This window comes from Blennius ocellaris, assembly GCF_963422515.1.
Source record: "Blennius ocellaris genome assembly, chromosome: 13".
Lineage (NCBI taxonomy): Eukaryota > Metazoa > Chordata > Actinopteri > Blenniiformes > Blenniidae > Blennius > Blennius ocellaris.
This window is the reverse complement of record NC_137662.1, coordinates 12,078,793-12,096,020: the sequence shown is the minus strand read 5'-3', so window position 1 is coordinate 12,096,020 and position 17,228 is coordinate 12,078,793. Positions and strand designations below refer to the sequence as shown.

The 17,228-nt window shown below is 39.6% G+C and overlaps 1 protein-coding gene across 1 annotated transcript; it reads right to left on the bottom strand.

Moving 5' to 3' along the window:
• Positions 1-11,771: 11,771 nt before the first annotated feature.
• ly6pge (lymphocyte antigen 6 family member pge) lies at positions 11,772-15,493 on the bottom strand (the record flags this gene model as incomplete). Its single annotated transcript, XM_080507404.1, has 3 exons — positions 11,772-11,962; positions 12,536-12,652; positions 15,433-15,493. The coding sequence occupies 3 exons, from the start codon at positions 15,491-15,493 to the stop codon at positions 11,772-11,774; spliced, it is 369 nt and encodes a 122-aa protein (XP_080363530.1).
• Positions 15,494-17,228: the final 1,735 nt, after the last annotated feature.

The window sequence follows — 17,228 nt, the reverse complement described above, 5'->3', positions numbered from 1 at the left end:
CTGTAATCTACATAACCCAGTGAAGTATCAGCCATTATTTTCCATCCAGAAGCTCCAAAGAAAAGAGGCTACAGTCACTGGTATCCAGACATGAAGCCTTTTCAGGAGCCAAATCTTTGCCTCCGGCATGCTTTCAGGAACAAAAATGTTCTATGGCAGAAAAACAAAACTTCTTTCTCACTATCCATTCCCACCACTTAATCAAACAGATGTTTCATATCTCCCCTTGCTTCCAACCAGGGCGCTCAGTGCTTCTGAAAGAATGGGCTAGTTTTTTTAGACAACCAAAACACCCACATCTCCATTACGTTAGAAAACCAAAGAGAAAACTATTACTTGAAGGTAATCGACCATATTGATTTTGTTAAATGATTGCTTTACTAACCTTGGCTTTGCCCAGTTCAGCTTAGAAGTATAGACTGGAGTCAGTCCGTCCCTCTTGAACGGTCTGAACCAGTGTGTGGGTCATGTTTATCTTCTTGCACCTTACTTGTTCCCAAAACTCAACTGGGTCAGCCCAAAAACAACAGGTTCCACACCGACTCTTTTTACTTCTTCTGGGAAACACGAATACTCATCAACACATTGCTTCTGGTTTTCACTTGTTTGTGCTGCACAATCAATTTTGGTTAAATAGACCACCCCCCCCCCCCCCCTACTCCAACAGAAAATGTAACTATGTGAGTTAAGATGGTGGGCTGAAACAATAGATGCAGCTGAGTGGTGCTGCAGAGGCCGTTCATTCATTACACACTATATTCATGAAGCCCATTATCAAAGTAATAACCATTATCATTTTAGCTAAGATTGAAGGTTTTCATAGTGAAAAAGGGTGACGTGTTAAGTCTTACACAATACATGCTATGATTGATGTTCATATATGTACAGATTTCTGGTGAAAACATTTCAAAGTAGAGGAACATGCCACAGATTTAATTGACATTTTCAAACAGAAAACACTGTGAATAACACTCTTTTACCACTTCAAGTCATATCAGAAGCTCTTTGGTGCAGAGAAAGTTTTTAGCAAAACAGCATATGCATTTCTAACGGTTTCAGAATTTAGAAATGGCAACCATGTGCAGTATGAGTCATCAGACATTCCTTTTCTTGTTTAGGTTTTTTTTATTATTCATATTATTTCACCAAATTATGTGACCCACATGCTGTATGAGGTGATGCCTGATGTAGGGCTCTTTACCACTTCTGGAGATATATCTTATATCCTTTCTGCTGCAAAATACTCTAATAGTCTGGCTGAGGATCAAAAGCAGCTCGGGTTTTCACATTCTGAAATGTACATTTACCTCCATAACTTGGCTATTCTAGCTTTTTAACTTTGTTTCTTCTTCTGTTTAATCTGGATTTTGTTTTTGTTTACCTTTTTGGGTTTCAAATTGTATAATCTCTTCGTAAAGGTACATTTATCCAGTTTTATTTCACCTGATTTTGATTTTCTGTCTTTTATTTCATCTTCCCCATGCTTGACTTCTATTGGCTGTTTCCTTGTGGCTCACACTCACGAGCATGAAAGTGATGATTGAAGATTGATTCAAGTTTGATTAATGACATATTATTTGAGGGAGACAAAAGATGTGAAAATAGAATTTATTTAGATCAGTTTAATTTATTTTTTGATCTGTTTAAAGCCTGGGGAAATACAGTATGTTCTGCTTTCCTTGGGGCTTTTAATGTATTTGAACACAAAGTACTTCAACAGTGTCACATGCAGAGAAAAAGACTAATTTTCCCAGTGAGTACTTTAAAGGTTAAACTTTAAAGGTTAAACAAAAAATTTACTTTTGTGCGTGTGAAACTGCTGCCACCCCGGTCTCTCTGGATTTACACATTTCAAAGTGGAGCCCTTAAGGCCATACATGCAGCAGTTTGGGTTTTTTTTTTATCAGTCACAGTTGCAGCTGATGGAGGATTAATAATCTAAAAACTTATCAGCAAAAAGAAGTGCAACATTTTTTGTACCACAGCAGAGTATCGGACTAAAACTATTGTGGCTGATGGACAAATGATACAGTAGTCTTACACTCAAACATACTAGCTTGTGTCACAAAACTCATGAAATGTATGTTTTTTTAAGGGAATTATTGTCATTTTTAGGGGTGGAGTGGAACTATAGGCTCCAACACATAAGCTGTTATCAGGAAATCCATTCAGAGACAGGCACTGGTGCCCCGGTAGCAAGTTACACCACCAAGAACTGGAGGATCAGAAGAAGAACCAAAAAAGGTGCACGGACAGACTCGATCTTTAAATACACCCCTGGAGACAGAGCTTGATGAGAAGCAGGTGGAAACAATCAAGGTGAACACTCAGGTGATAGTTCACATGAAAACATGCCACAGACATGGATTATGAAACTTGAAATATACTTGAACGTCGACATCTGTCCAAACATGAAACATGGACTCAGACAGAAAAGATTAAATTATGACATGAGTAGACTAAACCGAGAGGATCAAATTCCATGATATACTCAGCCACGACATGAAACGCAAACAGATCAGACAAAAAAAAAAATCTAAACTTTAACGATCAGTCTGGAACCATTAAAGACACGAATCTATAGGATACCATGTAGGATCATGAGGAACCACGCTCATGAAAACAACACAAATTACAAGACAGAACACCAAAATCGTCACTAATATCTCGAATACACTTTTTGATATTTCAGTAAATATATGAATTTCTTCATATTGATTTGTTGGTTCGGTTCATTCTCTATTTGAAGTGGGTGCATCATTTTTTTTTTTTTAATCCGAATGTTTAATTTGGTCCGGAAAAATTACAAATGGACAATTAACTAATTAATAAATGAATATATAAATACATCATATCTACTTATAAATCTCTTCATCTCAACAATTTGGTTTGGGCATGTGAGCTGTTGTCCTACTGAGCTTCAGTAATTCAACACAACACATTTCATCATGTTCACATTCTAATTTCTTATTTATGAAGTAATAATGATATTAACTTCTTAAAGCATCTAGTTTCTAGACTATATTGTGATTTAAACATTTAAAAAAAAACAACTAATAAATCTAAGTGAGTAAAGGTGGTCCTGAGATCAGTTGACTATCCCAGGACTGCACAATTGTTGCATCTGCTCAACCCCTGCTGGCCAAAATGTGAATTAGCATTACACCTCAAAAAATAAATTCTCAAGTAACCTCCTCTTCGACATTCCACCATCCTACCACACCCCGCCCAACTACTTACCCCTGCTACCCTCCTCAACCCCTGCAGAGAACAGCTTAGGTCATTACAGTCTGCTGTCAAAACCTGTGACCGCTTCGCGTTGGAGCGGCCAGGATTAAGGGCTGTGAAAACAAGAACAAGGAGGGAAAGGAGGTGAAAGCTGACAGAAGGAGCAAGGCCTTAAATATTTTCCCTTTCTGCCCTTCTTTTTTCCCTGACCGCGTGCTGCTTCTTGCAGCTACTTTGTGGCACTAATGTGAAGCGATATGGAGTCACATGGAAAACATGGAGAAAGAGGCCATTGCTTTCAGGAACGAATGCTTCCTGACAACTGTTTCAAAGCTACAGACTACATCCTATATTTATTATAAAACCATGTAAATGCTCCTTAACATTTTAGTCTTTGAAGTTCCCAACCCAGACATGGCCTGATATGTTTGTGTCAAACAAACATAAATGTTGTGGCTATGTTTGAATGCAAACTAATTAGCTGACATTGTAAGATAACGTTGTAAGATAATATATTCAAGTAACTTTTTTTACATTCTGAACATGTTTTTCCTATATTAGCAGGAAAAATACAGCAATATTATAGATATATGTGCTCCATTGTGACAGCTCATGTCCATGTATGGTACACTTCACAAATCTGATGTTTCTTCCAGGTTGAGATGGGGTGGTGTCTGAGGTGTGTGTGTGTGTGTGTGTGTGTGTGTGTGTGTGTGTGTGTGTGTGTGTGTGTGTGTGTGTGTGTGTGTGTGTGTGTGTGTGTGTGTGTGTGTGTGCGTGCGTGCGTGCGTGCGTGCGTGCGTGCGTGCGTGCATGCGCGTGTGTGTGTGTGTGTGTGCGTGCGTGTGTGCGTGCGTGCGGGTTTGTGGGTGTCTTTCACACATTTAAAAATTGTCAGAGTTGACAATGAAAGAAAATTGCATTCTGGGTGAAACTCTTAGGGGTTTAAGGGTTGAGTCAGGATTCTTGCATCAGACCTTTGTGTCTTTTTTTTTTCTTACTCTACTATATGTGTGATGATGTGATGATATCTTAGGAGACAGATCAAGCCATGCAGGTGTCAGCATGTGCACGATGGATGTTTGACTTTATCTCGACTGTTTACTTCTGGGTTGACACCATCAGGAATTCAATTTAAGCCCAACAAAAGATCATCCTCTGTCTCCCTCCCTGTCCTGCTGTGAAAAGCACAATATGTGTCTGAATGTATTCTGTCCTGCTTTCCATTTTAAACCAGCTCCTGCAAATTAGACAGCACATCGCCAAACCACGACTCCATTACCCTCTAAACATTAATTTGAAATGAGTGTGAAATCATTTGTCTGTTTGGACCATGCTGTCCTGTGGCGTGGGCCTGTTTGGTGTTTTATTTACCATCACCTCAATGCCCAGAACTCTTTTAATCCTCTGTTTGTGTTCAAACACCTTAGCTAGTTGCTCTGCGTCAGTCCGTCTCCGTGCTGGCTGCTGTGAGCAGTCTGTCTAGTTGGCTGCCAGTGGAGCTGATCTGGCAGCCAGCCTGCTGTTGGGGACGATGCCTGATTTCAGAGATGTGTGACAGCGGATAGTGGATTGGTATTGTCTGTCTACCCTGCTGTCTGTCTTGCTGGAAATCTGTTTGTTACTGTGCACGGATTCCTCTTTGTGTCTGATTCTGTCTGCTCACCTGTTCGTCTACATCTTTATAGACGTAAACATGTTTAATTCAGGACATATAAAATTAATTTGATTGACATCTTTAATCAATACAAAACCTATGTCTTTAAATAATCACATTTGACAGAAGATGGCTTCACTGATGTTTATGGGAAACAAGAGGGAAAGTTTCCAAGAGAGAAAGGGCAGAGGTTTCTCTTTTCCGCTCCGCTTTTAACCTATCGCCCCCTATAGGTGGTACATGCGTGCCAGTCGTACAGGTCATCATCCGGCCCTGTGTTCTGGCTCAAGCCTTTTCCTTCGCTCCTGAATGGCACCCCTGATTATCTCATAGTTTTGCTGGATATTCCCTCATCTCCCCTTTAAAAGGACTTCATTACTTCCAGCTCCCTAAACTTGTCAAAACCAATTTGCTTTCCTATTATTCCCTCAACAGATTTCACCATGACCCCTCCTCACAGCCCTCCCTCTGCAAATCCTCAACCCTCTGCTTTCCACGATCGAAACTCCCAACACGACCTGTGCAACCCCAGAACTCCCACCTCCCCCATTCTGTGAGCTCCTGTGATTTCTTTTTTCTTTCGTTTTCTTTTTTTTTCCTGAAACCAGCCTCTTCCCCACCACTCTTATCTGTCCAAACAGAGCGGCAAGTTTTCTTTCATCTCCTGGTGAGCCTTTAGAGGAAACACAGCAAACAGTGGTGAATTAGCCCATCATACACACAATCCTTTGTACAAATGAAAGCAGTGAGTCAGAGACTACTAAATAAAAACCTGTCTAATCGAGATCAGCCAACCAGAAAAAGTTTAGTTTGCCAGCATGAGCAGCACTTTGACCATCATATCCTGCACAGCCTCTCACCCCCTCCACGCTCCCACCCATCCTTCTACCGTCAATTAGCGCCTCAATAGTGACAACACCGAGGATCTTCATTAGTGGAGAATGCTCAATTATATCACTTGATATTCCTTTCCAAAACTAATTATCCCAGTTGCATAGTACGGCTGACTGAGCCTGCCCTCACCCCGGGGCGCTGTGGTTACTGATGTGATTTGGTTTTGGCTCCAAAGTCTGTTCTCCTCTCTTCTCTTTTGTTACCCTTTCCCTCTACACTCATTCAACTCAACTGCAATCCCTCTCAACAGTTCTCCATAATATAATTGACCCGCTTTGTGTTTTTTAAATTGTTCATGATGACTTATCATACTTCCATACTACTTTCCATAGTTTCCTGTATGCATTGTATCGTGGTCTTTTACCTCCATGTTAAAAACAAAGAATGAGCAGAACTGCGTTAAGTTTACAAAAAGCTCATTGGAGGATACCTCGGTCGATATGAATCTGCTTCTTTGTTAGTCCTGTGGGGGATAACAAAAATAGAATGTCTGTAGCACAGCTATAGCTGAAACAGGAATGGTGCAAACACCATCTTCTCACGAGAGGAAAAGCGGAAGGAGGTGAAAACTGCAGAGAACATATGGCAGAGATGCTAGATCCTGTATGTTGGCTCCAAGTGTGTTTACTTGGAATTTATCCACTTATGAATGGCTATGACATCTGAAATATGTTGTTTATGTGAAAAATTGCTGGCTTATTTATGGTTAAATCTGTCTTCAGAACAGCCTTCTTTTATGTCACAGATTTTCTTTGGTTGGAAATGCTCTTTTAAAATTCAAACAATTATCCTATGCATCTTGCCTCTTTGTCGGATGAAATATAAGTTTGTGGTACACAGTGTTAACTGGGTTAATTGCTGCAGAAATGCTAAAGTGAAAGAAGAAACTGCTTCCCTGGAAGAAATGTACGGTGCAGGGATTAACTTTAATAGAAAAGGCTTACATTTCTTTCATCTCAAGCACATCTGAGCTAATCGCATTGTTTTACCTTTCTTGAAAAGCTGTATTAGACAAAACATTATCCAAATGTGTACACATGCTGTGCAATTTTTGGAGTCTTTGTTTTTCATCAGCTTAGGTTCTCTCTGTGGGCTCTGAGTTGCTCTCGAGCCAGGGACCAGCCTCACAGAAGGTGGGCTATTTAGTCACATTTCAAAGTAGCTGAGGCGGGGGAACTCACTCATTACACATAATTCTTCTACTCCTCTTTCAACAGGCACCCTCTTTATTTGCCCCCACCACCACTTCCCCTTACACACGCTCTCTGAATCTTTCCTCTTGCTTGTTTCAAAGACCAAAAGCCCTTATGGTCCTCTGTCCGGAGTCCGGAGGTAGATCATTTTAATTCTGCTTCACAGATCTTTTTCAAACAGACCCGAGACCCGGAGACCTCAGAACCGGTGACCGTTGGGTGAACCCGGGCCGACCAGCCAGGACCCAGGCACTTGTAAACACAGCCATCATCTCACACGCTCTCATTCCCCCCCGAGTGCTTTTGTTCCCTCCCCACAATAGCAGAAGCATTTGATGTTGAGCATTGTGCGTTCTTTCAGCACAGACGTGTGTGTTTGTTTTTGCAAACCACTGGTTATCGTGTCTTCCAAGTTATATTTCCTGTCACTTGACTGACAGCAGCTAATCAATGATTCGAATGAAGATGGCTTGTTTGGTCGTTTTGAGCGCTAACACGCAAAACCCATTGTTGCCAAGATGGTCTGACGACTGTAAGCTGTGGTGTCCTAGTTGAGCAGGTTCGCCTGTGGCCAGATCTGGATTCCACCAATGGTTCATAAGTTCATGTCATTGTTTGGGAGGAGCCACAAGCCATCTGTTGGATGTCATCAACCCAATTTATGCAAGAGCAATTCCAGTACAAACAAAAAACAAAAAACGGTCAAATAAATACTAAGGTACTTTTTATTATTATTTGTATTGACTGATCTAATCAGTTCTGGTGCAGTCTGCTGACATTATAAACAAGTCAGACAATCAATACAGCAAGCAAATAAATATCAGAGGAGAAACACAATGAAGGCAGACAGTCTCACAAAGAAAATATAATGGGGTGGGTGTTTTGTCACGAGATGAGTTTTGTAGAAACCCATCAATCTTTTCAAATCAAAAATGCTCTCGGGAATTGATAAATCCTCAGAGATAACTGCTAAACTCACATAAACCTGCACAAAACATATCCAGGAATATGTCAGTGTGAGGGACATTCAGTGGCATTCTCAAAAAGTGAACCCTGTCTGGTTTATTTTAGACACAGCAGTCGACACGACTTTTTTTCACGGTCTTGTTACTTTTGCAGAGCCTCCTTTAAAGGGCAGCCGGCTCATCCTTTTGATGACTGACGGTCAGATTTGCCGTGATAATGTCTTCAGGTGCCGGAGGATTGGGATTAAACATACTCCAATTTAAACTGCAAAGTTGCCATAGCAATGACCTTCAGTTTTAGCTCAGGTGGTGTACATGTGGGGAAATGGTGACTGGTATAATTGTCCAGAGATGCTCCCTTTCAGCTGGGGCTTGAGCCCTGATGATTGCACCTTCAAATCCTCTGTCAAATTAAGAACTATGCTCCACAATATATTTGCGTACCGGTGGAAAGTGCAGGTGACATTTCAGTGACAGCTGTGCAGCAGTCAACAGTTTGCACAAGCAGTCCCAGTTGAGATGGACTGATGACTGTAACTCTGTTGAACACTAAGAACTGAACCATGAGCCCTAAAAGACAAACTTTAGACACCCCCGCCTACACTTTGATCCGTCGACCCTCTATCAGCCTTGGCAAACATTCACCTCCTATCCTAATTAAAGTGAAAGGGAAAGAGGGATTTCAAATAAAGCTGATGAGGTCTGACGTGGGGCCGCTCCTTTGGCCGTCTACAGACGTGAGCACCCAGAACATGCTCCGGCTGAACGGGCCTGGAGACTCACGGTTTAGGGTCAGTGTCTATCCCCGTCCAGGGCAATCTGTTCACACTCTCACACCTGCCTGTCAAAGGAGAGAGCAGCAGGACGTCACAGGAGAGGGAACAGAATGGAAAAGATGACTTTTCAAAGCAGGAAGTTCTGAAATGTTTCCATATTTCTAGATAAAGCACAAACCCCCACAGGCACCAATAAACCAGCAACCACTGATGATCACTATTGACCCAAGCCAATCTCAGAGGTGCCTGTCAGGTGTGGTTGGTCAATATGAATCGTATGAGCCTGAATTAGATGGGATCTGGTGAAGTCACAAGTGTAACTAGACTGCCTCATAGTGGCGGCTTTGAGAACCACAACCGCAAACACAGGACAGACGTAGAGTTCACATTCAGCAAACATCATTACGAGATTCAAACTCTCATGCCGTTAAAACCCAACTGTCTTTCACAATTACAAAATTGTTTATAAACTACTGTAATGAAAAAGAGAAAAACTGAAATTACAGTCCAAACATCGTACCAACCACATGTATAAAATACATACTGTGTGTAAATGTAGGCTACAGCAGATATTTTCCTATTATTCACAACAATTTGTATATAAATGTATACCAATTTTTAAATTGGTATATATTTCAGGGGACCAAAGGCGCATGAATGTCATTATAGAACACAGCCTTCGGTCATTTTGCTAAAACATAAAGAACTGCCAAAAAATATCAAAAAGGAATTCTACCAAATGTAGCTGATGTAAGAAGATAATTCACTGCCATTGTGGGTAGGATTTCTGCAGATTGAATCGCATTTTCACCCACAGTTCAAAAATATGGATATTATGTGGAAGGTGTCCAGGGGGTATCGTGCCGTCGCCCATAGTTCACTCAAATTGACAATTGACCCTGAATATGACAAAATAGTATAGAGGATGGATGGAGGGATGAGTGGATTTTCAAATGATAAGCCTTTTGCCAGTGTGCCAATCATTCTGTAGTGTGCCAACTGTGTCACTTGTGCCTGAGGTCACCCATTCCTCCTCTAAACTGTAAGTGTGAATGCATGTCAGCCCCCTGGCATGAGCCCTCTGGACTGGCCACTTGTTCAACGCGTACCCTGCCTTTCAGTTCTTCACTTTCAGTAGCTCTTGATACAAAGCTTGTAATTCTGTTACTTTATTGTTCGTTTGATAAAGCTTATAGTATATAGTGGATATCATTGTTTCAACATATTCATCTACCAGTCTATACTCTATACCTGTTTATCAAGGGCAAGGTTGAAACAGTAAGGTTGGACAGGTCACCATTGTTGGTCTTGTGTTTCCCGTCTAGGACCAAATCTTTAGTCTTGAGCAACCTTTGTATACCGGTATGTTATATTTGTGTTTTCAGAAATGTACAAAGTCCGACTCAGTACATAATTTTCAACATGCCATATGTGTCATTGTTTTTACTGATGTGTTTTAGTTCAGGCTGAACTTGAATGTTGTTTTCACATTTAACTGCAACATCAACATTGAACTGCAAATCTTTTTGGCCAATACTGTAATTTGCATGCATATTTTAAAGATGTATCAGCTTCAGGTTTTCTTTTAAAAACTGAATAATTAAAAACACAAATTTTAAAAACAATCCATAACAAAACTCCTTTTATGACTTTGCATGACGATTGGACTAAAAGCCTTCAATCCTTTACAGTAATCAATATAAATGACTTGAATTAACCTCTTTTGGCTATTAGTCAAATATATCTATATGAGTGAGTGAGTGAGTGAGTGAGTGAGTGAGTGAGTGAGTGAGTGAGTGAGTGAGTGAGTGAGTGAATAAAAAAAATAGATATTATATATATAGAGAGAGATTTTTATTTTCAAAGAAAATAATCACAACTAGGCATACTTTGTCATAAGACTTGTATTATCTGTATTAATGTGTGATCCTCATAAATGAATCCAGCTCTTTTTTCTCTGCACCGTACCATGTAGAACATCCTCATTTTTTAGGATTCATGTACACTTACATCAAAAATATATATCAAGATAAAATATGCACATAAATCAAGTGAAAGCAAACATGGTAAGGTTTCAGGGTGCATTTTGGATTAGGAAAATACATGCCAGAGGATATTATGTTACAATCATATAAACATTTTTTAGAACCAAAAATGCATGTACACACACTCACAGCTGCAAGTTATGGACTTAATGTACATCACAGTGTGAAGTCCGGAGAGATTACAGGTAAATAATACACAATAAAAGTGTACAGGCCTCCAGTAGACACCCCTTGGGGTCTACTGCTGCTGGTTTGTGTTTATACAGTAACCTCTGCACAGCAGCATCCACCACTGTTGTGTGCTCAGCCGCAGTTTATGAACTCAGTCACTCTTTAACTTCAAACGCAGCAGATTAACCTCATCAGAGTAACACACCTGGCCACAGCCATGTAAAAGGATTATTTAGATTTACAGTGCATGAGAAGAGATTTCTCTCTGCCTTCCAATTAATCTCACACAACTTAGCGAAGTGACAGACAGGGAGAAGGCAAACGATGGGACATCCCACCAGCTGCTAACATCTGTGGCAACACAACCTGTGAGGAAATACTTGGATGTTTGCACCTGAAGAACAGAGATGCATTAAAACGTCTGGAGATGTGAGAGGTTTGCTTCAAACTGGGATGGCAATAAACTCAAAGCGCATAGTCACCCCTTCAGCACAGGAAGAAAATAACGTTTTATCTCCACCTGTTATTTCAGCGCTTCCCTCAGGATGCTCTACTTATTGGCTTAGTGAAATCCATTGAAAGATGCATCTACTTGAGTACTTCTTAATGGATTCAGCCCAACAAAATCCGCACAGTCACACCAACAGCCTCAAACTCTTCTACAGTATTTCCCTGGTGTCAAGGTTTGTGTGCGGATAAACACGGTAAATCAAAGAGAAGCAGAACGACGGTAAGTAAGGATGGCATGGAGTGTGAATCAGGCAGTGTTTGTTTGTTTTTGTTTTATTTGGCAAGTTAGTTGGCATTTCTGTTGCAGGTGCATTGAACTGAACCATGTCTGCTTAAAGAAAACGGTGAAACAACAACGGAAGAAGCAGCGGCAAATAGTTGGGTCCAGGCACTCGACAGGCAAAGCTTGTGACGTTGCAGTCGTCACTGTAACAGCAGTGCACTCGCACACCTGGTGCTCTGTAGCCCTGGCTGTTGGCCTGACTGCAGAAAGACTTGTAGGAGCAGGACTTCATCACGCCACCTGACAAACACACACAAATGGAAAAAGGTCACATTGATTTCAGTTTACACAGTACAATCGATACAAGGTGACGATCTTGCCTTGTCGTAGTTCAACTGAGCCTTGTTTTTCAATTTTAATTCTTGTTGCTGGCACAGCTTGCTGCAAGTGAAACACAACTGCCTAACGAACAGATTTTCTTGACTTAATCAACCTCAAGACATCTTACAAGTTTTGTTTTGGGTTTTTTTTTTTTTCAAATGAGGCCCAAGGTATACTGGAAAGAAAAAAAAGACCCATCCTAGCTCCAGTTAAAAAAACAAAACAAACAATTGGCAATGGATTGGTAAATCTGTCTTGGAGCTCTGAACACATGGTGTCCTAATTAAGTATATTTCTTGAGTGGATGCAGCAAAGCTCTTCATTACCCCCCAAAAGCCTGAGACCCCCTGCTGACTGAGATGGGTCTCCAGAAAGCAACCTGCCGTCTAGTAAACACACACAAATACACCAACAGAATTTTATAAGTTATTGCCGAAAAATCAGGTAAACGAGAAAAAGAAAAGGTTACTACACTGTCACGGTTGGACTCACTGTCATGGCCCACCACTGCAGCACAGGCATCAGAGTAGCTCGGGCAGGATTTGGAACCTTGTCGGTTGCAGTCTTCATTATTGGAGCCCATGCAAGTGTAACACTGCAATGCCTCACCTGAATAATTGAGAGAAAAAACTGGTTACAGCACATGCATAAAGTTACAATACATCAAAGTCCAATCATAACAGGTTTAATTGAATCGATTTCGTGACACAGTTGAATATTGACCTTATGTAGTTTAGAAATATGTAGCATCAACGATGAGTAAAAGACGAGCAACAGAGTATTGAGAAAATAAGTCTGGAAATAAACATTTGTCGTTTGAGATCACAACAAGCAAATGGCAAGAAAAGCAATTAACCATATTTGGCAACTTCCTCATTTCTCCAAACTAATTGAGGTGTTGCTTGAGTCAGAGTTTAAAAAGCGGCATAAAAGAACACAAAACATATAACTTCTGCTTTGGACTCCTCATATATTGACATACATACTGTTTCAAGGTCTGGGGTAACAGATCATTCAACAGAAAGGAGCAATAATATCATCATAGATTTCATGTTTGAATCATACTAACACATTCTTTTTCAAGTAAAATTACTGAGAGTTATGGATATGTTGAAATTCCAAATGGCAGAAAGGCTTTTGTATTTGCATTTGTTTTAGGGTAAAAATTGAAAAGAGTTGGAGCAGCTCAACATTATAAAACAATTGGAAAAAAGACATGATTTACATGTTATATGATTAATTCTGAAATGTTGCACAAATGGGACACACATAATCATAAATACAATAAATGTTACTCCACATTTAATCACAGTGCCCATAAAACAAGTGGAATTATATATCAAGCTGATGTAACACATTTTATTGTAATACAATAGTACTGAATACAAGATGCAAATTTCAGAACCTCTTACATAAAACCTGTGAGAAAAATATCCCATTTAGACATAATTTTAAGATATAAATGATCAATTATGTGTAGTTATGGTCAGTTTTACACTTATCTCCAGACATTTCATGATCCACCATACCGCATAATAACACAGTAATATGAAAAGGTTTTTGAAATGTTTGCAAATATATTAACATTTTAAAAACAACTAAGAAATCCCACGTATTAAGTATTCCCAGTTTTTGTTCAATACTTTGTTGAAACTTTTGCAATCATTTAAAAAAATTAAAAAGAATTTTCACATGGTCAATTTGGGGTAATTTGTGAAGAAAAGGTGGCAAAAGTTTAGTGCTCTGAATACTTTCCTAATGTACTGTGTATAAATGGCCCATCATTACTTTTTTTTTTTTTTTTTTAACTTTTGTAACTCTGACACATCTTGAGTGAATGTTAACTCTTTATAAAGTCCTCTGCGGAAATGTAATTTGTTTTTTAAGTTTTTTTTTTATTCCAACGGCACAAGTTGGTTTCTGATGTATTGTAATGCTGCCAATGGTCCTGCTGCTGCTTGTCCTTCAAAACAACATACTTAGACATTTCTACAAGTGATTGCTGAGAAAGTGACCTGTTCTTCCATGGTGAGAACTGCATTGCGGAATACTCAGTGTAATTCAGACCCTTTAATCATGCATTCAGAGCCAATGTTAGTTAAGCTCACACCTGACCTAAACCCCCCTGGAGAAAACAAGTCCTCGCCTCAAGGGCAGGATGGATTTGAAGAACACGCACATGCAGACCTTGGAAATTTCCATCTGTGACCTTATATCTCAAGCTCTTCAAGCCTAAAGTGTGGAGAGGCCGCTAATTAATCACTTCCTTCACACAAATGTTCCCAAATCGACCCCAGAGTTGCACTCGTGCCCTCATATTTAAAAGGACATCTTTATAAACTTAAGCTGATACCTCAGGAGTCCACTTTAGCGCATAAAACACTCTGTCGGAAACTCCCCCGTGGAAGGGCCAGTTATTTGAGAGCCAACTGACATTTGAAATAGTATTTAAATGGCTGCTTTTGAAACCCTCTGTCCATTTCCTAAACATGTAGTTTAGGGCCACAAACAGCTCTTAATGCTGCTTCCTAAGAGGATCATTCTCCACGGCAGCACACCTCATCTATGGGTCATCCAGATAAAGTCACACAGATGTGTCAAGTGTACGTTTAGTATCGATGCAAAGAAGATACTTTGATGCAATAAATTTAATCAAGTATCGATTGGAAAGGGTGTATTTCTAAAAAAGAGACAGCAAAAAGACACTAAGACAGAGGAGTATACCAACAGCTTCTTCTTTAAATCTTTGTTTTTTGTTGGTAATTATACTCTATATATAAAAAAAATAAAACACCCCAAAAATCTCACTTTGTTGTTTGAAATTGTGTGACTGGGCCATTATCTTCTTCTTATGAGTCCTTCTGCGTGTTTATATGAAATATAAAAAACCCCTGCTGTTCGTAGTTGACCCCAATCTATCCCACAGCACAGCAGCTCTACACTAGTGGAATAAGTATTAGTCTTCAGGCCTATTAAGAGATTAACTGCTGGGATTGCATGCTAGTCACAGTGGAGGATGACAGTCTGAAGGGAAGCAAAACTCATTAGAATCACCAGGACAAATATAACAATAATTGGCCAAGTTGAGAATGTTCACAGTAAAGAAATGTTTGTTTAGATTTGGAAAGGCAGGCTGTATTTTCAGAAAAATGAAGATAACTCTTTCCAAGTGTCAGAGGTACAGGATGATTTCCTCTCAGGAAGAGACACAAACACAGAAAAGCAATAACTGTAAACTATTCTTAGGAATTCAAGACAGGCAAGGGAGAGACGTGCCCTAAAGGATGCCCAAGTAGAGTTCAAGAGTCTGCCACAGTGATCTCATAGAAGAAGATGAAATAAAGAGGAGTCAAAGACAGAGATGGTGAGAAAGAAAAGTAACTTCTTACTATTGGTCGACAGCAGGAACACAGAAAGCAGAAGCAGCAAGCAATACTGGAGAGCTTCCATGGCGGTGACGGTGTTCCTTCGACCTGATCACACAATGAAAAGCAGGTTGTTTGCTCCTAAAGCCCACTGAGCCTAATCTGAGCTATCAGATGAGCTAATTTCCAGTCTTGCTCTGACCAGGAGATTGCCAGCCCCTCCACTGGGGCCCACAGCTCAGTGCTGAGTGCCAATAGGTGCTTCCCCGGATGGGCAAAAGTGACAAAACCAGGATACATGGTGAACCTTTCACCTCACCACTTTTCTGAGGCCACACCCACCCTGCAGGCTCTTCTCTGTCACGGCCCTGTCCCAATCTGATCCAGTCCTTATGTCACCCCGCTGCTATGGACTTTTATGGTCATTTGTAACAACATAGCTGTTGTCCTGTGGCATAGATGTGTGATTGATCAGTTCACATTCAGCAGAGATTTATTGCTCCTTTAACGTGGTTGTTCAACAAGAATTTACAGTTCATGAACAAAAATGCTACTAAAAATGTGAAATTAATTGTTATTTGTATCAATGACACTTTAAGCTTGTTGCTTCTCATGAAAAAACATGTGTTACAAACATTAAGACTGAGGTGTTCTTCAATCACACACTTCTGTTTGGCTGATGTGGCTAATTGATTACTATTTTATTTAGATTATAATTATTATTAACAATAATAAAATAGATTTTTGGATATGTTGGCCCATTATTTATCTATTTTTTATCTGTTACTTTTTTGTTACTTTGCTTTGTTATTTTATTTTATTTTATTTAGTTCCAACTTGTCCAAATTATTTTTTCAAATCAAATAAATTATACAGTATTAGTCAAGTTGGATTGATAAATAAATAGACAGTGTAATGTCAGACAAGGATATTACATACATACATTCATTCATTTCTCTGTGCAATAGATTGTAACTTCTGTAATTGCTCTGCCTCCTAATTTTTGTTTTCTTCTTAACCTCATTCAACATAAATAAATGTGGCTCAGATGGCAGTGTAGGTGTTGGTAAAACAAAGAAGACATGCTCAGATAACCTAAAATGCATTATACATATAGCAGAAGATGTACTTAAGGAATAGTTGTGTGAAAGTGCTCATGTGACTCATTTGCTTAATTATAGTGAGAAAGTACTTGCTTAAAAAGATTTTTTTTTCCATAACATAAATCTCATTCACAATGTCACAAACTCAATCAATTGTAAGTGGTTCTGTTTTCAATGTTGAACTTCTAACTGGCTGCCAGTGGTGCAGCTAGAAGTTTTTCATCTTCGTTGTCCCATGTGTCAAGCAGTAAATATCCCAAATAGTTTCACCTTTAAATGGAATATTTACATTTAAATGGAATATTTACACCGAAGACATTTTTGTTCAATGTTTATAGATCTCTTCACAGTAAGGCCGTATTACCTGGCAGTCCCAGAAAATAGACCCGCAAACTCTCCAACAGGGGTTGTGATAAATAAAAATTTTAAATTGGTTTGTTTTCCCAGCAGAACCGTCGTCATGTGTTTTACCCGGTTGAAGACCACTGTAGTTATTTGCTCCCCCTACTCTCGTGTGATCAGTTCCTGCTTTTTTATATATTCCTTATTCCTGTTTAGATAGTTGTATGGTGTCACATAATATGGAATTAATTTTGTTGCACATTTTCCTGTCACCGCTTTCATATTTTAGTTTAAAGTGCCTTACTTGCATGCACCTACAGAAAAAAAATCTTTCTATGCCTTGATCATTCTTTTAAGGTTTCACAACTTTGGAGC